Consider the following 22,011-nt stretch of genomic DNA (forward strand, 5'->3'; position numbering starts at 1 on the left):
ATTTTGTAAAAATTAGGATGAGTCAAATTGATATTTTTGTGTGGATAAAAGGGACTTAGTCTCTATACATCACCATATTCTAAATGAATTTGTGTATCAGATCAAGATACAAATAGCAGGAAGAATTTATATCAATGTGGAGTTTTTAGAAAGATTATGTAGGAATTTTAAAAACAGGATTGGCTACATTAAAAAATATTTCTACTGTGCATCACCTTTCAGGTGTTTCTGCCCAGTTTTCCTTCATAGTCAGATGCTCTGGGAGCTGGTGCTATTGGGGGAGCCACTTGTGGTTATGGCGCCATCACCATCGGAATCATCAGAGACTGTATTGGCACTTGTTAAGTGAGTCTATTTGGTTACTATTTCTGGCTTTTTTTGTTTTGGATGCTGCAGAACTTAACCTGTTGGTGATATTTGCAGCACTTCCCACCTGTCGTATTTTTCCCCACCCATTATTGCATTGATCCATGCAAAAACCCTATCAGAAGGTAATGCTTATTATAGCACCATTTTATGGATGAGAAAATTGATTCAGGCTCCGTGAGGGCTAGAACCATGCCTTTGTTGTTCTGAGTGACAGGCACATTGATTCATTACATGAAGTTGTTCCTTGATAAATATTACTTGTGTGAATGATCAGTATAGAGTCAAAGGCACATAGCTAGTGAACAGTAGAGCCAGAATTTCACTGCATCTTCTGCCCCAAACCCAGTGTGTTCTTTCAGTATGCCATTTCACATTACATATATCTGTCTTTCTAATTCTGTGAAATGAGTTTACCATTTATTAAAATAAACAAAGTATCCCTTTGTGTGTATACCATTTGTATAGATGTTTTCTAGTTATAGATTAGGACCTTTAATTTCTGTGTCCTTTATTTTACATGTTCTTCCTGCTCCACAGCTGTATTTCTCCATTAAAGTACTTCAGTGATTTCCGACCTTATTTCACTATTCATGATAGTGAATTCAAAGAATATACTACCCGTACCCAAGCTCCGTAAGTAAACAGAATAACTTCTATTGACCAGGTATTACCTTTATAACCAAAATTGTGTATAATTATTTTTGGTAATAAAAGCTTATAGGCAGAATGATCTTATAAAAGGAAAGTTTGAGGAGCTGCTGGAAATAATTTTAGATTTTAAGAGTTAGTACCTTATTTGAGTGATTTTATGTATTTATTTTTATTTATTTGTTTTTGAGACAGAGGTTTGCTGTGTCGCCCAGGCTAGAGTGCAGTGGTGCGATCTCGGCTCACTGCAACCTCCGCCTCCTGGGTTCAAGAGATTCTCCTGCCTCAGCCTCCTGAGTAGCTGGGATTACAGGCATGCGCCACCACGCCCGGCTAATTTTTGTATTTTTAGTAGAGACGGGGTTTCACCTTGTTGATCAGGCTGATCTCGAACTCCTGACCTTGTGATCTGCCTGCCTCAGCCTCCCAAAGTGCTGGATTACAGGTGTGAGCCACCACGCCCAGCCCACGTGATTTTATTTATTAATGGAAGCTATATTGTCATTAATAGCCACTGGGTTGTACTTTCAATTCTACTTCTTTAAGAAAAATCTTTTCAATCTGTAAAAAGAAAAAATAATCTTATCCTTTCCCTTTTAGCTCTTGCTCTATCGCTCACCTTCTTTTTACAGCTAGATTTCTAAAGCAACAACAAAAATCTGCATGTACTATCTCCACTTCCTGATTTTCTGGTTGCTTCTAGTCAACTGCGGATTGACTTCTTCATATTCACCGAATTTGTTCTTGCCAAATCATCAAGACCCTTCTCACTGTTTCACCCAGTGGGCATATCATTGCCCTGTTTTTCCTTTTCTTTCTGTCTTTCCCCCTCCCCTCCTCTCCTCTCCCCTCCCTTCCCTGTTACCCAGGGTGGTCTGCCACCTCTTCCTTCTTGTAACATTTACACTTTTAACCTTAAAAATATTTTAATCACCAGCCGGTCATGATGGCCCATGCCTGTAATCCCAGCACTTTGGTAGGCCGAGGCAGGCAGATCACTTAAGCCCAGGAGTTAGAGACCAGCCTGGGTAACATGGCAAAACCCTGTCTCCACAAAAAAAATACAAAAAGTAGCTGGATGTGGTGGCATGCGTCTGTAGTCCCAGCTACTCATGAGGCTGAGGTGGGAGGATGGCTTGAGCCTAGGAGGCAGAGGTTGCAGTGAACTCAGATCATGCCACTGGACTCCAGCCCTGGGGGACAGAGTGAGACCCTGTCTCAAAAAAGTTTTTTTTTTAAATCTCTAATACCATTCTCTCCTGGGCTGTCTTGTGGTGCATCCCAATCTTCTTTGCAGACTTCTTTTCTCTACGAATCCCTTAAATGTTGGTGTTTGCTAGGTATTGTGTTCTGAGTTCTGATTTCAGACTGTTAATTTTTTTTTTTTTTTGAGACGGAGTCTGGCACTGTCACCCAGGAGGGAGTGCAATGGCGCCATCTTGGTTTACTGCAACCTCTGCCTCCCGGGTTCACGTGATTCTCCCGGCTTTAGCCTCCCAAGTAGCTGGGATTACAGGTGCACAGTATCACGCCCAGCTAATTTTTTGTATTTTTAGTAGAGACAGGGTTTCACTATATTGGCTAGACTGGTCTTGAACTCCTGACCTCGTGATCTGCCCACCTTGGCCTCCCAAAAGTGTTGGGATTACAGGCGTGAGCGATCACGCCTGGCCCAGACTGATAATTATTTCTGTACAGTTTTTTTTTTTTTTTTTTTGAGGCAGAGTCTCGCTCTGTTGCCTAGGCTGGAGTGCAGTGGCATGACCTTAGCTCACTGCAAACTTCACCTCCTGGGTTCAAGTGATTCTCCTGCCTCAGCCTCCCAAGTAGCTGGGATTACAGGCACGCACCACCACACCCAGCTAATTTTTGTATTTTTAGTAGAGACGGGGTTTCATCATGTTGGCCAGACTGGCTCGAACTCCTGACCTCAAGTGATCCACCCGCCTCAGCCTCCCAAAGTGCTGGGATTACAGACGTGAGCCACCGTGCCTGGCCCTTTCTGTACAGTCTTATCTGTACCCATGGCTTTTGTTAATACCCCATGTTAATGACCGAAATATGTCTTTCTAGCAATATCTCTGTGAGGTCCAGACCTATATAACCAGGCGTGTGTGTGTGTTGTGGGAGGAGGGGGATGTTTTAAGCACATTGCACCATAGAAGATAGAAGTCTTAATGGCATCTGAAACTAAACATGTGCAAACTGAATTATTTTTGTCTCCCTCTTTTCTCCCCTAATCTCATACCTCTTCTTTCTTTTCATGGATGGCATTAGTTTTCACTTAGTTCTCAAAACCTTGTCATAAATTTCTCCTTCGTAACATGCCCCACATTAAATTTTACCAAATTCTGTCAGTTTGATATCCTAAAATATCTCTGATTACATTTCTTATCTTCTTTCTGTAGCTCCCTTTCCAGTCTTACTGCCTCTCATGTTTTGCATATCCAAATTTGCTTTTCCCTCAACCCCTTCTCTCCTCATAAGATAACTTCCAAATTTCTTCCAGAGTGATCTATCTTTTTTTTTTTTTTTTTTTTTTAGACGAAGTCTCGCTCTTGTCCCCCAAGTTGGAGTGTGATGGCGCAATCTTGGCTCACTGCAACCTCCAGCTCCTGGGTTCAAGTGATTCTCCTGCCTCAGCCTTCCCAGTAGCTGGGATTACAGGCGCCTGCCTCCACACCTGGCTAATTTTTATTTTTAGTAGAGATGGGGTTTCACCATGTTGGCCAGGTTGGTCTGGAACTCCTGACCTCAGGTGATCTGCCCACCTCGGCCTCCCAAAGGGCTGGGATTACAGGCGTGAGCCACCGCGCCTGGCCGATTGATCTTTCTAATAAGCACTTTTTCTTTCATGCGGCATTCCTCCACTTGGTTATCTAGTAGTTTCCCTTTGCCTGTAAGATAACATCTAAACTTCTTAGCATACTAACATGGTACTAATGATCAGGCAACAATATTCTCATTTCTGACTATTCATCCTTTCTGCTTTTGCTCCAGGAATGCTAAACTCTGTGTAGTTCTACAGACAGGCCATAATGTCACTTCATTGCTTTGCACATAGTTTGTTCTGCATCACTCTTCCCTCTCTCATCCACTTGGCAAAAAACGCCTACTCATCTTTCATGTCTTCCTGTAAATATTATCTCTTTGGTGAGGCTGTCCTTTAATCCCCTGGTAGACATAGGTTTTCCTTTGTGATTATTGTGCTTTTTTTTTTTTTTTTTTGAGACAGGGTCTCACTCTGTTTCCCAGGCTGGAGTGCAGTGGTGCGGTCTCGGCTCACTGCAACCTCCGCCTCCTGGTTTCAAGCAATTCTCCTGCCTCAGCCTCCTGAGTAGCTGGGATTACAGGTGCCCGCCAGTACGCCCAGCTAATTTTTTGTAATTTTAGTAGAGATGGGGTTTCACCATGTTGGCCAGGTTGGCCTCGAACTCCTGACCTCGTGATCTGCCCACCTCGGCCTCCAAAAGTGCTGGGATTACAGGTGTGAGTCACTGCGCTTGGCCGATTGTTGTGCATTTTAAACCACCTTCACTGTCTTCTAATTTTGGCATCATAACTGGGTGTGTATATCTTCCTGTGTGCTGTTGGAAGGACCGTGTCCTTTCATCTTTATATGTCTAGTGTAAAACGTGTTGCCTGGCATGTAGTTGATATGTAATGTGTTGAATAAAGGAAAAAGCAATCTGTGTATTGTTCATTGAAAAAAAAAGTAAACTATTCTTCACTGATTTAACATTCATCTTTTTCTCACCTTTTTTGTGTTGTTTTGTTTTGTTTTTTATAGGCCCTCAGTTATATTAGGAGTAACCAACCCTTTTTTTGCTAAGACACTCCAGCACTGGCCACACATTATTCGAATAGGAGACCTTAAACCTACAGGTAAAGTATAAACTTGGTGTTCTGTTTTTAGTGTGCAGTGTTGCTGAACAGGTTTCTTTCTTTTCATCCTTGATTATTTTTTATGTTGATGGCAGCTTTCTTCAAGGCCTTTGGAGAAGAATATAATTTCTTGCTAATTTCCCACTAAAATATGCAGGCTCTTATAATATGTATAATCTGTCATGTCCTCCTACCAAAAATATACTTACAGTGTTATAGACATTGAGTGAATTATAGTAAAATGAAGTCTCAAAAATGTTAGCTTTATATATATTAAATATATTTTTATATAATATTTAAATATATTTAAATATACTATTAATATTATATTAAATATTAAATATATATTTATATTAAATATTAAATATTTATATTTATATATTTAAATTTATATTGATATTTATATTATATTTATGTTATATTTATATTATATTTATAAAATATTTATTTTTATAAATAAAAAATATTTAAAATAAAAATATAAATATATTATATTTAAATATAAAATTTATATTAAAAATAATATTTTTAAATATATATTTAAATATATATTTAAGTATATTATATTTAAATATATATTTTAATATAATATATTGAATATAAATATATATTTAAATATGTAAATATATAATATATTTAAATATGTAATATATTTAAATATGTAATGTATATTTAAATATATAATGTGTATATTTAAAAGCCCAATAAAACAGAACTTTCTATATATATAGAAGCCCAATAAAACAGAACTTTCCAATACTGCTTGAGTAAAACCTTATAGAAAACTAGAATTATTCCCGACTTACCACAGAATACTCAGCTAGGTCTCAAAACAAGTGTATGTCCGTGTAGCACAGGTTATTGATATAGGGAGCGGTTCACAGTGTCTTTTCATATGGAAAAGACATACAGTACCTTGTTCATGGTAGGAGTTTAACAGATGTTTAAGTATATGAATTCTGAGGTTGGAAGTTTTGTTAACCTAGATGACAACTAAATGGTACATTAATTAAGGACATGAGTCTTGTGTATGAGAAGATATGAGAAAATTTTTTAAATCTTAATTTAATCTTGACATTTATTTCATGGTTTGGGCATAGTAATTTAGACTATTTTATTAATTGTAATGTAGCAGACTACTGACTATTTTCTCTTTCCAGTGGAAGACATCTCTCTGACATGACAATGCACATTCATGAATTTTCCACTGAAATAGTTGGGATTATAAAGTTATTTTCTAATAACTTTATAATGTACTACATTTATTATTTGTGAGACAGAGTCTCACTCTGTTGCCCAGGCTGGAGTACAGTGGCACTATCTTGGCTCTCCCAGGTTCAAGTGTTTCTCCTGCCTCAGCCTCCCAAGTAGCTGGGATTACAGGCACCCGCCTCCGTGCCTGGCTAATTTTTGTATTTTTAATAGAGACGGGGTTTTGCCATGTTGGCAAGGCTGGTCTCAAACTCCTGACCTCAGGTGATCTGCCTACCTTGGCCTCCCAAAATGCTGGGATTACAGGTGTGAGCCACCACTCCCAGCCACTACCTTTTTTGTTTTTTGGTGTTTTTTGTTTTGAGACAGAGTCTCACTCTATCGCCCAGGCTGGAGTGCAGTGGCATGATCTCGGCTCACTGCAACCTCTGCTTCACGGGTTCAGGAGATTCTCCTGCCTCAGCCTCCCAAGGAGCTGGGATTACAGGCGCCCACCACCCCGCCTGGCTAATTTTTGTATTTTTAGTAGAGACGGGGTTTCACCATGTTGGCCAGTCTGGTCTCAAACTCCAGACCTCCAGTGATCCACCCACCTCGGCTTCCCAAAGTGCTGGGATTACAGGCTGAGCCACTGCGCCTGGCCAGCAGCCACTACTTTTAAAACTTGTTCCTTTTGTTATACATAGATATATATTTAAAACATGACTTAATAAATTGATTTTACAAGATTTTCCTTCTGGTATATACATATATCTAAATGGAAGTATTAGAATCAAGGATAACATTTTAAATAGTACTGTTTACAAATTCTGGACTCAGTCTTACTGAAATTTTTAGAAGCCTTATGAAATAGAGGAAAAAGCAAAGAGCTTCACCTTGGCAATCAGAACTGTGTGCTAATAGGCTGAATAGCATCTTTAAGCCTCAAATTTTTTGTCTGCTAGGAGGATTAAACACAGTGCCTGATGCATGGTACTCTGTAAATGGCATGGTCTCCTGCCATTCTGTTACTGTTCTGTCTGAGTATTAATGATAGTTCAGAGAACAACAGTTGCTAGAGTCTTGGATATGAGATGACATGATAAATTTTTTTAAAGCTTAATTTAATCTTGACATTTTCATGGTTTGGGCCTACTAATTTAGACTATTAATTATAATGTAGTAGACTACTGATTGTTTTCTGTTTCCAGTGGAAGAAGTCTGTCTGCTAGATGTAGGTAGATAACTTTTGCACAAAATCATTGGTAGAGCAGCATGAATTGATAAATCTGTTTAAGAAATCACTAAACTGTTTGCCAAAGTGGCCCATCAGTTTACATTCTTACCAGCAATGTATGAGCGTTCCTATTTCTTAACATCTCTGCCAACATTTGATGTTGTCATTTTCATTATGGCCATTCTAGAACTTTTGAAATGGTGATTTTAATTTGCTTTTCTCTAATGACTAATGATGGTGAGCACCTTTTCATCTACTTCCTTTCATTCATATATCTTTGGTGAAATGTGTATTTAAATATTTTCCCTTTTTTTTTTGTGATAGGGTCTTGTGCTGTTGCTCTGGCTGGAGTGCATTGGCACAATCATAGCTCACTGTAACCTTGAACTCCTGGGCCCAAGTGATCCTTCTGCCTCAGCCTCCCGAGTAGCTGGGAGTACAGGTTCACGCCACCACACCTGGCTAATTTTTTATTTTTTCTGTAGAGACAGGATCTTGCAATGTTGTTGGTCCTAAACTCCTGTGCTCAAGCAGTCCTCCTGCCTTGGCCTCCCAAAGTGTTGGGATTACAGGTGGGAGCCACCACACCCGGCCTGTTATTTTCCATTTTTTTTGATAGTAGCCATCCTAATGGGCATGAGTTAGTATTTTATTGTGGGTTTCATTTTCATTTCCCTCATGATCGGTGATATTGAGTATCTTTCCATTGTTTATTGGCCATTTTATTTATTTATTTATTTATTTATTTTTGAAGCGGAGTCTCACCCTGTTGCCTGGCTGGAGTGCAGTGGCGCAGTCTTGGCTCACTGCAACCTCCACCTCCAGGGTTCAAGCAATTCTCCTGCCTTAGCCCCCCAAGTAGCTGGGATTACAGGCATGTACCACCACACCCAGCTAATTTTTGTATTTTTAGTAGAGACGGGGATTCACCATGTTGGCCAGGCTGGTCTCAAACTCCTGACCTCAGGTGATCCACCTGCCTCGGCCTCCCAAAGTGCTGCAATTACAGGCGTGAGCCACCACACCCAGCCTGTTTATTGGCCATTTATATATTTTCTTTGGAGAAATGTCTACTCAAGTCCTTTGCCCACTTCTAATAGGGTTGTTTGAATGGGTTTTTTTTTTTTTAGTTATAGGAATTCTTTATATATTCTGAATAGTAATCCTTATTAGATATATGCTTTGTGAATATTTTCTTCTATTTTGTATTGTCTTTTTGCTCTCTTGATGGTGTCCTTTGATGCACAGAAGTTTATTTTATTTATTTATTTTTTGAGATGGAGTCTTGGTCTGTCTTCCAGGCTGGAGTACGGTGGCATGATCTTGGCTCACTGCAACCTTTGCCTCCTGGGTTCAAGTGATTCTCCTGTTTCAGCCTCCCCAGTAGCTGGGATTACAGGTGTGCACCACCACACTCAGCTAATTTTTGAATTTTTAGTAGAGGTGGGGTTTCACCATTTTGGCCAGGCTGGTCTCGAACTCCTGACCTCGTGATCCACTCACCTCAGCCTCCCAACGTGCTGGGGTTACAAGCGTGAGCCACCGCGCCCAGCCTGTGCACAGAAGTTTATAATTTAATGGTCTTATTTATCTTTTTTTGTTTTCTTCTGTTTTTTTCTTCTGTTTTTTTTTGAAGTCTTATTTATTTTTTCCTTGTATTGCTTGTATATTTGGTGTCATAGTCATGAAATCTCATATATCTTTTAATTTATGAGTGGTTTATATCTTGGAGTATTTTTCTGCTTGTTGAGTTAAAAAACAGCCAGGCCCACTGCAAATGCTGCACAAGTTGTGCAACACAGCCCTGCTCAGGATTCTGGCTTTGAAACCTGAGATACACTGTGAGTTCTACAAGGGAAAAAAAATCTGGCAGGGTCAGTAAAATTAGAGAAAAAAGCATCTTCTTTAGGACCAAGAGGGAAGGCACAGCAGAATTAAGATTTTGCTCTCCTGTGTCCTGAAACTTTACCAGAAACATATATTTAGTGTTAACCTTGCAGAAGGATCATTCCTCCTGATATAAAGGGATTGCTTTTTCTGGATTGTACCTAGTTTTAGTGCACCCACATCCTTGACAAGATGTTCCTCTGTGTCTAGTTATGACAGAGCTAACAACCTGTCTTAATAGGGCACTCATTAATCAGAATGAATGATGGCAGTAACCATCTGGTTCTGGTGCATACCAGGTAAATATCAAGTTCTGCCCATGCTTTAGTTTCTTCATCTGTGAAATGGGCATTATAAATAAATTCTTATTGTGAAGATTAAATGTGATAATTTGTGCAGTGTTCTTGGACCAGAGACTGGCACGGAGGACATCTTCAGTAAATGGTGGCTATTATTGTCCTTACCATTATCTGCAACTCTGTAAGCAACATGTTCATGCTTCTGTATTTAACTTTTTACTCAAAAAGCCTTTTCTCCTTCCTATGGATAACTTTTTTTTTTTTTTTTTTTGAGACAGAGTCTCGCTCTGTCACCCAGGCTGGAGTGTAGTGGCACAGTCTCGGCTTACTGCAGCCTCTGCCTTCTGGGTTCAAGTGATTCTCCTGTGTCAGCCTCCCAAGTAGCTGGGACTACAGGCGTGTGCCACCATGCCCAGCTAATTTTTGTATTTTTAGTGGAGACAGGGTTTCCCCATGTTGGCCAGGATGGTCTGGAACTCCTGACCTCAGGTGATCCACCCGCCTCAGCCTTCCAAAGTGCTGAGATTACAGGTGTGAGCCACTACACCCGGCCAACTTTTTATCTCTCTTACAAGTTGGCTTAAATGTTACCTCCTTTAGGAATCCTCAATAATTTTCTTACTCCTCTTTGGCCAGGACACTCTTCTGTGTCTCCATAGTATCTTGTTCATAATTCTATCCTAGCACCTTTTCCTCTGTATTGTCATTTCTCTGTATCATATTTTGCTGTTAGACTGTGGCTCATGATATGGGTAATTAGCTGTTTTGTTTCTGTATTGCCAGTATCTTGCATTTACTTAATATTTACTGAATCAATGAAAAAATAAGTCTGTGTATCCATGATACTGCTTTTTTAACAAGTATCTGTTTAAAATTATTATTGGGGCAGTTGACACATTTGGAGTATAGACTAATTTTCTTTTAATCTCTTTCACTCTTTCCTTTATAGACTGTGTTACTTGGCAGCTTCTCTGCAAGATTGAAATTACAGTTAACCCTTGAACAACACAGGGATTAGGAATGCCAACTTCCTGTGTAGTAGAAAATCTATGTATACCTTGAACTCCTCCAAAACTTAAGTTCTAACAGCCTACTGTTGATCAGAGCCTTAGCAATAACATAAACAGTCAATTAACACACATTTTGTATGTTTTATGTATTATATACTGTATCCTTATAATAAAGTAAGCTAGGGGAAATAAAATGTTACTAAGAAAATCATGAGGAAGATAAAATACATATTGACTCTTCATTAAGTGGAAGTGGATCATCATAAAAGTCTTCATCCTCATAGCCTTCACATTGAGTAGGTTGAAGAGGAAGAGGAGGGAATGGTCTTGCTAACTCAGGGGTGGCAGAAGCAGGAAAAAAAATCATGTATAAGTGAATATGCACAATTTAAACCCATGCTGTTCAATGTTCAACTGTATTTCAAAGTAAAAAGTTTATAGAAATAGCTGTTTTATCATAATACATACTCTTAAAATTTTTTAGCAATATAAGATTGCAAAGGAAAATGTTCCTTTTTCTTAAAATCTCACCCCCAGATATACCACAATTAGCAGTTTGATCTATGTAACTATTTAAACAAAGGTATTTTGTGAATTTAGAGGCTTGAATTATATTATAATCTCTATAAATATAATCTCTAGATTGTCTTTCAGTTCTTAGGTTCTTTTAACCCTTATGCAGAGAAGAGGGAGGGTGGAGAAAATCTTTGAAATTAGGTTTGTTCATGACACTTTTAAGTGTGTACCTTGAGGCATTTTTCTGCCTGTTATAAGGGTTGTTTAGGTGTTAGCTTTCTTTGACCCTAAGACCAGGGCCTGCATATACTACACAAGCTATTCAACATAGCAGCCTGCTCAGGAGTCCTGTCCATCTGTGGCTCAGACCTGTGGTTGCTGCACACACCATCACCACTTGCTGGCAGTGTAAGTTTCTATAATGGAAAAGCCGAATTTGAGGAGGCATCAAAACCAAAACAGAACAAAACAAAAAAACCCCACAAACCCTTGAAGACTACATCTGCATAGTCATTTAAGAATTGCTCTCTATTCCATTTATACTTAAAGGGTATTTTATTCCTATTCAGCATCTAAATTTTCAGTTTTTTGTATTTGGCATATAGATTTTAAATTACAGGTTGAGTGACAAAAAGGGAAAAATTGAAGTAACGATAGATATTAATGAAAGATCAAATATCCATTTTATATAATTTACATGAATTGTTTCTGTACTGTTGTAGTAATCCAGTATTCTTGTTATCCAGTTTTAAAATACCAAGAATGAACCCTTAACATATTAATAGATGTTAAGAATGCTTTCATTATAACATACTTAAGTAATAAACAGATTATAAATCTTATAAAGTTCCAATTTTGTAATATGTATGATTAGAATAATTATAAAAATCTTTATGCTGCTTCCTTCAGGTGAAATTCCTAAGCAGGTTAAAGTGAAAAAACTGAAGAATCTAAAGACTCTGGATTCCAAACCTGGTATTGACTTTTATTGATTTTTAAATATATATTTATATGGTACTTGGGGTTTTTTTGTTTACCTTCTTTTCTTTGCTCTTAGGAGTTTATACTTCATATAAGCCATATTTAAATAGAGATGAAGAGATCATAAAACAATTACAGAAGGTAATTAGTTGCTCATATTATTAATTTAAATTTCCTTGTTCAGGTATGTAATATCCAGTTAGGCAATATGTCCTTTATGTATACTAATGTGAAATAGGATCTCTCCTTTTTTTTTTTTTGGGAGACAGAGTCTCACTCTGTCACCCAGGCTGGAGTGCAGTGATATGATCTCAGCTCACTGCAACCTCCACCTCCTGGGTTCAAGTGATTCTCATGCCTCAGCCTCCTGAGCAGCTGGAATTACAGGTGTGCACCATCATACCTGGCTAATTTCTGTGTTTTTAGTAGAGACGTGGTTTTACCATGTTGGCCAGGCTGGTCTCGAACTCCTGGCCTCAAGTGATAGGCCCACCTCGGTCTCCCAAAGTCCTGGGATTATAGGCGTCAGCCACCATGCCCTGCCGGGGTCTCTTTTTTGACTCAAAGTTTTATGAAAATCAGGAGACTAAGTCAGCAACAATATGGGCATGAATTTGGGGCTGTAGCTACACACGAGTGTCAGTCTTTCTAGAAACTTGGAAGTTATAGTGAAAAAGCCATAGATTCTACCATGGTAGCATCTAACAGTAGGGGATTGTTATCATTTTTTAAAAAATGTAAATAGTATAATATAGCAAATATAAAATAAAGATTGTCTTTATTGCGAACTCACTTTTTTTTTTTTTTTTTTTTTTTTTTTTGAGATGGAGTTTCGCTCTTGTTGCCCAGGCTGGAGTGCAGTAGCACGATCTCGGCTCACTGCAACCTCTACCTCCTTGGGTTCAAACAATTCTTCTGTCTCAGCCTTCCAAGTTGCTGGGATTACAGGTGCCCGCCACCACACCCAGCTAATTTTTGTATTTTTTAGTAGAGACGGGGTTTCACCATGATGGCCAGGCTGGTCCTGAACCCCTGACCTCAGGTAATCCACCCACCTCACCTGTAAGTGCTGGGATTACAGACATGAGCCACGGTGCCCAGCTGTGAACTCACATTTTCACAGTATGGGATGAACAGTATTCCCTAAGCTAAGAACTCTTATGTTTTGCTCTGGTAAAGATTATTTTCACAGGATATTGCACAATGAACTTCACATTAAATTACTTCAAGGTGAAGTTCTAGTTTTTTAAATATCAAGTATAAATGTATATTTACATAGCAATTGAATGTGATAATTATCCATTGTTTTATATTCCAGCACTAGAATACAGATTCTCATTATTTCCTCTTTTAAGGGTGTACAACAGAAACGTCCTTCTGAGGCTCAAAGTGTTATTCTTCGACGCTATTTTTTGGAACTGACACAAAGTTTCATCATTCCATTAGTAAGTTAATAAATACATTTTTGCATAATTTAATGATTTGGTGAAGGGTATATAAATGTTTTTCCCGCCCTCCAAAACCATATCTTAAGTTGTGTGTTTTGCCAGCCTGGTATATTTAGTGATTAAAAATAAACCCCTTTGCAAGAGACCTGGATTATTTGTTCTAGTGTTAACTGTTCAACTTTGGTAAGCCACTCCCTCTCTCTGACCCTCAATTTTCTCACCTGTGAAATGTGGCTGATTCCATTTTCCTAAGTACCTTTTCAAGACTGTTGTGAATCTTAAATGATATACTTCATATGAAATGTTATGTAGTTACTACATTTTTCACCTTAAAAGAAGATTATAGTAGAGCTTCTTTCTCTGATAGTTACCTTGAATACAATTTGATATAATGTCTATGAGGCTGTAGCTCTATGATAACAGGGACTATATCTGTCTTGCTCGTTATTAATTCATCAGACTGGCATATGGTAGCCCTCAAATATTTATGGAATAAATGACTAGACAATGTGGTTATTCTAAGAAATTCAGAAGGATGTCATATTAAAGTATAGGGAGTACCATGATGTGGCTCTGCTCTGGAGACTGCATCATAGAGAAACTTTCTGCAGTTATTAATATAAAGTAATATATCTATGAATATTATATAGGGCATCCTGGAGATCTTTGCTGTTATATTTTAGAAAGAAATATTATTTCTTGGTCTATGGGTGTCAACTTATTTATTCCATTAAATCTATTTGTTTGAATAAATAAACTTTACTGTAGTGCTTATGAGCATGGACTAGGCTGGGCACAGTGGCTCAAGCCTGCCACTTTGGGAGGCCAAGGTGAGAGGATTGATTAAGGCCAGGACTTTGAGACTATAGTAGGCTGTGATTGCACAACTGCACTCCATCCTGGGCAACAGCAAGACTCTCTTAAAAAAAAAGAGCATGGACTGGGTGTGGTGGCTCACGTCTGTAATACCAGCACTTTCGGAGACCGAGGCAGGCAGATCACAAGGTCAGGAGATCGAGACCATCCTGGCTAACACGGTGAAACCCCGTCTCTACTAAAAATACAAAAAATTGGCCAGGCATGGCCAACTACGCACCTGTAGTCCCAGCTGCTGTAGAGGCTGAGGCAGGAGAATCACTTGAATCCGGGAGGTGGAGGTTGCAGTGAGCTGAGATCGCGCCACTGCACTCAGCCTGGGCGAAAGAGTGAGACTCCATCTCAAAAAAAAAAAAAAAAAAAAAGAGCAGAGACCAAAGTCAAGTAGACCTCATTTCAAGTCTAAATTGTATTACCTTTGTCAGGTTATTTAGCCTTTTGAAGAAGCCTCAGTTTCCCAATAATACCTACCACCTAGGATCATTCCAAGGATTACAAGAGATCATGCATGTAAAATGTTGAGTGCATTATCTGGCCTATAGTTACTCAGTAAGGTTAACTATTACCGTTAAAAAATGGACTGCGTTGCTGGGCGCGGTAGTTCACGCCTGTAATCCCAGCACTTTGGGAGGCCGAGGCAGGTGGATCATGAGGTCAGGGGTTCAAGACCGCCTGGCCAAGATGGTGAAACCGTGTCTCAACTAAAAATATAAAAATTAGCGAGACGTGGTGGCGGGTTCCTGAAATTCCAGCTACTCGGGAGGCTGAGGCAGATAATTGCTTGAACCCTGGAGGCGGAGTTTGCAGTGAGCTGAGATAGCACCACTGCACTCCACTGCCACATGCCACTGGGCAACAGAGTGAGACTGCATCTCAAAAAAAAAGGGCCGGGCACAGTGGCTCACACCTGTAACCCCAGCACTTTGGGAGGCTGAGGCGGGCAGATCATGAGGTCAGGAGTTCGAGACCAGCCTGACCAACATGGTAAAACCCCATCTCTACTAAAAATACAAAATTAGCCAGGCGTGGTGGCGCACACCTGTAATCCCAGCTGCTTGGGAGACTGAGGTGGGAGAATCGCTTGAACCCGGGGGGCAGAGGTTGTAGTGAGCCAAGATCATGCCATTGCACTCCAGCCTACGCAACAGAATAAGACTCTGTCTCAAAAAAGAAAAAAGAAAATGTAGTCCCTTGGTTTATCCAAGATTTAGTTGAATTTTTATTTGAAATCTGACTTCCCAAGTCAGTCTAAATTTAGCTATATCTCGTGGGGAGTGATGGAGTTGTTGCTGTTCATTGAAAGGGCATATGATTAAAAACTTAAAAGACCCATTCCTTTTAAGTAGGTCTGTTTAAATATTTTTGAAAACACTCCTTTTATTAACTTTTTTCTTGGTTTTAGGAAAGATATGTGGCAAGCCTGATGCCTTTGCAGAAAAGTATTTCCCCATGGAAGGTATGAATATATTCAAATCTATTTGGGTCCTCTAACTGTATTAACTTCTGTGAACATATCCACTCCTAATTTCTAAATATTATATGTCCTGTTTTCTAGAGTCCACCTCAATTAAGACAGTTTCTTCCAGAAGAATTTATGAAAACACTTGAGAAAACAGGACCTCAGCTAACCTCTAGAATAAAAGGCGATTGGATTGGACTTTACCGGTTAGTCTTTTTTACCTGTTTTACACCCATGTGTCGTGCTTTATTTAAAAACAAAACAAAAAGCTAAACTTAAGCTTATTCTTTTTAAAAAATTCTGAAGTTTGACATGGTTCTCTGACTAGGAAAGGTATTGAGGAAAGGAAATAAGTTATAATCAAACTTTACTTTTTTAAAATGTATTTTTATAGGCATTTCCTAAAGTCTCCAAATTTTGATGGCTGGTTTAAGACCCGGAGGAAGGAAATGACCCAAAAATTGGAGGCACTCCATCTAGAAGCTCTTTGTGAAGAGGTTCGAAAACTGTGTGTTTGTGTAATGATTAACAACTGTTGAAAATAAAGATAATTATGCTTAGAGGTTGAAGATTGTACCCTTTATCCACTCTTTATAAATAGTAATGATGACTAGAAAAGATCATGTGCTATGTGCCAAGGACAGTATAGGGGCTTTATATAGATAATCTCTTTAATCTTTACAATGATTCTTTGAGGTAGGTGTGTTATGAACTGCATCATGGGAAACTTTTGGCTTAGAAGTTAAATGACTTGCCTCAGATCACATCCCTGCTAAGTAGTGGAGCCAACAGTGTGCTGGAGTCCATTTGCATTGGCTCACAAGAGCCAACTGTGCACATCTCTTCTCAGCTCTGTATTCAGTGGCCTGTTTGGCAGCTTGAAATAGCCTACAGTTATGGTGTAGTTATGGAGTACTACACCATAGAAATTGGCAAATGCTACAAACCAGAGACCTCTTTTGGAGAACCACTTGTTAAATATTTACCAGCACATTACTGGGTAGAGTAAGGATTCTAATCCAAGAAGCCTAACTCCACATCTTTTTCTGTATGACGTATTTACCTTTTTTAGTTAGTATTAACACTTTTAAAAATGTGGACTGGCCGGGCGCGGTGGCTCACGCCTGTAATCCCAGCACTTTGGGAGGCTGAGGCGGGCGGATCACGAGGTCAGGAGATGGAGACCATCCTGGCTAACACGGTTAAACCCCATCTCTACTGAAAATACAAAAAAAAAAAAAAAATTAGCCGGGCATGGTGGCGGGCGCCTGTAGTCCCAGCTACTTGAGAGGCTGAGGCAGGAGAATGGCGTGAACCCGGGAGGCGGAGCTTGCAGTGAGCTGAGATCATGCCACTGTGCTCCAGCCTGGGCAACAAAGCGAGACTCCATCTCAAAAAAAAAAAAAAAAAAAGTGGACTGATTTTTTTTTTTTTTATGTTCTGTATTACCAGTCTATTTTAAATTAAACTACTTGTGAAAATAAAAGGAATAGTCTCACTTTCATTTATATTTAGCTTTAAATGTGAGATGTGCTAACCTCAGTGTTAACTTTCTACTCATAAACTCCCAGTGACTGTGGCTTTGAGAAAAGGAATATGATGAATGCACCTGCAACATAAGCCTAGGAAGAGCATATCTGAAAACACGAAGTTTACATCCAGTAGTAAATTCATGTTCAGTTCTCTTGATTTGTTAACTAATGTTCCTTATAAATTAGTCACTACTTAGTGGCAGTGGGGGTTACTATTACAGTTTGAGCTGCAATTTTGGTTTTCTTGCTTGATCTAAAAAAGCCACCTCAGTATATTTTGTTTTACTTCCAAATATGAGACAATTATTCTGGCTAATGCAGAAAATTATCTAACAGTTATTAGGATACTATGACAATTATTCTTGCACTATAATGCTATATCTGGGTTAAATACTTTGTTCTCCTTTTCCTTCTTGTCTTTCCTTCACAGTAGCCTTACCTATTGAAATAGAGAGGTTTGAATATTATTTTGAGAACTTACTGATTTGGGATTTTATTTATTCTAGGACTTACTTCTCTGGATCCAGAAACACACAGAAGTAGAAACAGTAGACCTTGTCTTGAAGTTGAAAAATAAGCTGGTATGTAGCCAAAACAGCCAAAGATTAAATTGACTTTTCTTTGAAGACATTTTCCTCTCATGTGAGCTGACAACCCATGATAGTTCGCAGAAGTAACTTTTTAAATGAGAGGGCTTGAAATTGGTCAATTGATGGTAGATATTGCTGAAAATACTTGGTCACTGAAACAGACCATAATGATGCCATATTATTCTAACGTTATGTATATAGAATCTAATAAGCTCTATAAAAACATTGTCGCTTATATTTCTAGGTATTATTATGAATTTACATAGAAGCCTTTTATTGAGCTCAATAACTAATTGTTTAAATAGAATGCTCCTTTTTTAGTTTCTATAAATTCTGGTATAAGACTGAAAGTATCTAATTGTTAGACCTTTAAAATGGTTTATTTAGAGAATGTAATGTATTAATACAGATTCTGAGGATAATTTAAATGCTATGAAATGTTCCTTATGTAGTTGCAGGCTGATCGAGAGCACTTACCTGTGAAACCTGACACTATGGAAAAGTTACGGACACACATAGATGCCATTATCTTAGCATTGCCAGAGGACCTGCAAGGCATACTGCTCAAAACGGGCATGACATGATATTTGCCAAGATTTTCCAGCCAAAAAGGATTATGCATCATGAAGCATACTGACATTTCAACCAGACGCACAAAGGAGATCTCTCAGCGGCAGCAGAGTGGAAAATTGCCATGAATGCTAGTTACAGGGTAGAAAGACTATATTGTATAAACAGACCTTTTTAGTGCATTACTTTTTAAAGTGGATATCTGTGGTGGTTCCACTTTAATACTGAAACACCGAAAGGCATTTCTATATTTTTAATCATGTTCTAAAGTGCTCTTATGAGAGACTTGTGGGCCATCAGTATTAGTGATTTCATACTGCAGTGCTGGCATTGCAGATATTTTTTTAAATTGGTGCTGCTTTGCCCAATCATGTTAAAACTCAGGGGGATATAAAAATAACATTCACACTGGCTATCTTCTTAAGAACAGAAAGACTGAACTGTCCTATGGTTAGAAGGAATTGATGCTTATGTAGTGCCTTCTGTTGTCCTACATGTTTCACAGTTCAGCTGCTAGTCTTGAAGCTTTTCCTTAGCTTCATTATGGTATGTAATTTTATAAGGTATTCTGTTGAGTGATCATTGTTTAAAAAAAAATGTTTCTTGCTACTCATTGTGTTTATTAATAGACATGATGGGTTTTTTTCAGTTGTCATATAGATTTTCATTATTTTCCCTTCCATTTTCAAAATTTAATCTTACCAGTTTCTCCAAAGACAAGAAGGCATCTAGTATTAATTATGGAAGAGTTTATTTTCTCTTACCCTTTACTAATTTAAACATTAGGCTGGGTGCGGTGGCTAACACCTGTAATCCTAGCACTTTGGGAGGCCAAGGCGGACAGGTCACTTAAGGTCAAGAGTCCAAGACCAGCCTGGCCAACATGGTGAAACCCCGTCTCTACTAAAAATACAAAAATTAGCCAGGCATGGTGGCACGCGCCTGTAATCCTAGCTACTTGGGAGGCTGAGATGTGAGAATCACTTGAACCTGGGAGGCAGAGGTTGCAGTGAGCTGAGATTACACCCCTGGACTCCAGCTTGGGTGACACAGTGAGACTGTCTCAACAAAAATTAAAAATATAATAAATACTAATTTAAATATTACTAAATGTTTAAACTAATGAACTTGGATGCTTTTCAAAGACATTTTAATTATAAATCTCATAATCAGCTATTTTTTTAAACTGAACTATTCTTATTTCAAAGGCATTCATGAGTTTTTTATGTGATACTTATTTCAGTGATGATAAGATTGATTTCTGGCATTATTTGTTTGGTAGTGTTTTATTTTTCCCAACATTAATGTTTCTTAGAACACTTTTCCTACTGTTGTTTGACATGGGAACTTTCGCCTGAGTCACTGTTATGGTTAGCTTTTGTTGTTGTTGTTTTTGTTTCTGTTTTGTTTAAACAATACTACCTTGCCAAAAATAGAAGACTGTGATTTGGTAGAGTAAGGTTGTTTGGTTTGTGTTTGAATAAGAGTATCCTGCAGAAGTCACTTTTTTTTTTTTGAGACGGAGTTTCGCTCTTGTTGCCCAGGCTGGAATGCAATGGCGCAATCTCGGCTGACTGCAACCTCCACCTCCCGGGTTCAAGCGATTCTCCTGCCTCAGTCTCCTGAGTAGGTGGGATTACAGGTATGTGCCACCACGCCCGGCTAATTTTGTATTTTTAGTAGAGACGGGGTTTCTCCATGTTGGTCAGGCTGGTCTCAAACTCCCGACCTCAGGTGATCTGCCTGCCTCGGCCTCCCAAAGTGCTGGGATTACAGGCGTGAGCCACCATGCCTGGGCAGAAGCCACTAATTAAAATAGGCACATATGACACAGCATGTGGTTAATAGCTGTGTCTTGAATTATCCTCTAAATAACCAAATTTAGTTGTATGTATTTGTAAAGGATATGGCTTCAGAAGCTATCTTTTGTTCTCTGTCGATATAACTCTTAAGGGCATTCCTGACCCAAGAAAGACTCCTTGCGTTTGTAACTGTGGTCTAATACCCAAATGTGCCCTGTTCTTATGGATACAGTCTCTTGAAGCATACCTCAAAGTCATAGAGAGAATATGGCATTTGAAAGAAATCGTTTGCCTTGGATCATATGAGTTATTTTGTGAAACAACAGCTGACTTTTCAGAAAAGGGGCAACTACTTTTATATGCTAAAAGTATTTCATAACTTTCTGGGAAACCTTATTTAGGTATAAATGGTCATCTTATTATTTTTCAAAAAGGTATATTTTAATAACTGTACAATTTATATACAGTTTGTGACCAGAATTTGCAAGTTGTTGGTGTCATATCAAGGATCTTTTAAATTATGCCACTACAGGATGTATCATTTCAAGTCTATTTTGCACAGCTAAACAGTAGCAAAAGATGCCAATTAGCATGATAATGGTATCTTCATTTTTACTGTATTTAACTGAAACCTAACACATGTTGAAAACCATATCATACCTAGTTTATCTCTTAATTTCAAACTATGTACTTGTAAAAATGATGTAAATTTGCATTGGGAACCTGGGAAAGACTAACTGATAATTTTTGGTGTGTGATTTTCAGATTTGTCTTTTTTTTTAAGAAGAATTTGTTACTATGTAAACCCTGACATTAAATGTTTTATCTCTACCAGCATCAGGAGGAATCACTGCTTTAAGGGTATTATGTAATGCCTAGTGCCTTCTATTTACAGTGAAAAAGAGGTTTTGTGAAGGCATTTATGGTCATTACCAAAAACTAAATTAAAGGCCTTGGATTTTAAAGCACTTGGATATTTTGTGTTATTTCTGAGTGGGGTTGGACTGCTTGGAGAAAATGCATAGTTAATGAAACTCATGCATTATGAGATTCCTTTCGTTTCCTGCCAGGTTGTTTGTTTTTTTAAGGACTTCAAATGAAAACCCTGTGTACTTCACTATGAACAGGTGAACAGTTCTGTTTAGACAGATCAGTTAAGTGACTTCATATCTTTCCTAGCAGTGCATTGATTTTATGAAATGTTCTGGTAAAAATATTGGTCGTATGTGGTGGCTCATACCTATAATCTCAGCACTTCAGGAGGCTGAGGCAGGAGGATCGTTTAAGCTCAGGAGTTAAAGATCTGCCTAGGCAACAAAGTGAGACCACGTCTCTACAAAAAATCAAAAAATTAGCAGAGCGTGATGGCACACGCCTGCAGTCCCAGCTACTCAGGTGGCTCAGGTGGGTGAGGGGATGGCCTCAGCCTAGGAGGTTGAGGCTGTGGTGAGCCATAATCACACCACTGCACTCCAGCCTGGGTGACAGAGCAAGACCTGTCTCAAAAAAATAATTATTTTAGTTGAATAATCTCAATTATTTCTAGATTCTCCTTCATTTGCTACCTTTTTAAAAACCCAAATCTCCAATTATTTTTACTTCTTCCTCTTCTTTTTTAAAAGTAGCAACTACATTATATTATTCTTTTTTTTTCTTGAGACGGAGTCTCGCACTGTCACCTAGGTTGGAGTGCAGTGTTGTGATCTCTGCT

The 22,011-nt window shown here is 38.5% G+C and overlaps 1 protein-coding gene across 4 annotated transcripts in view; it reads left to right on the forward strand.

Moving 5' to 3' along the window:
* The window catches only part of DENND6A (DENN domain containing 6A), a 68,774-nt gene extending 47,506 nt beyond the window's left edge, over positions 1-21,268 (forward strand). For 3 of the 4 annotated variants that reach the window (XM_054479672.2, XM_063661045.1, XM_063661046.1), the window contains 11 exons: positions 223-345; positions 907-1,002; positions 4,808-4,902; positions 11,952-12,017; positions 12,100-12,164; positions 13,379-13,468; positions 15,750-15,803; positions 15,903-16,012; positions 16,201-16,303; positions 17,845-17,919; positions 18,381-21,268. In XM_054479672.2, coding sequence (XP_054335647.1) covers positions 223-345; positions 907-1,002; positions 4,808-4,902; positions 11,952-12,017; positions 12,100-12,164; positions 13,379-13,468; positions 15,750-15,803; positions 15,903-16,012; positions 16,201-16,303; positions 17,845-17,919; positions 18,381-18,512 — 1,009 coding nt within the window. In that variant the 3' untranslated portion in view covers positions 18,513-21,268. The remainder of the gene's footprint in view (positions 1-222; positions 346-906; positions 1,003-4,807; positions 4,903-11,951; positions 12,018-12,099; positions 12,165-13,378; positions 13,469-15,749; positions 15,804-15,902; positions 16,013-16,200; positions 16,304-17,844; positions 17,920-18,380) is intronic. The other variant, XM_054479673.2, reaches the window with a different exon arrangement.
* The last annotated feature ends 743 nt before the right edge of the window (positions 21,269-22,011 follow it).

Source organism: Pongo pygmaeus, chromosome 2 (genome assembly GCF_028885625.2).
Source record: "Pongo pygmaeus isolate AG05252 chromosome 2, NHGRI_mPonPyg2-v2.0_pri, whole genome shotgun sequence".
In the NCBI taxonomy this organism is placed as follows: Eukaryota; Metazoa; Chordata; class Mammalia; order Primates; family Hominidae; genus Pongo; species Pongo pygmaeus.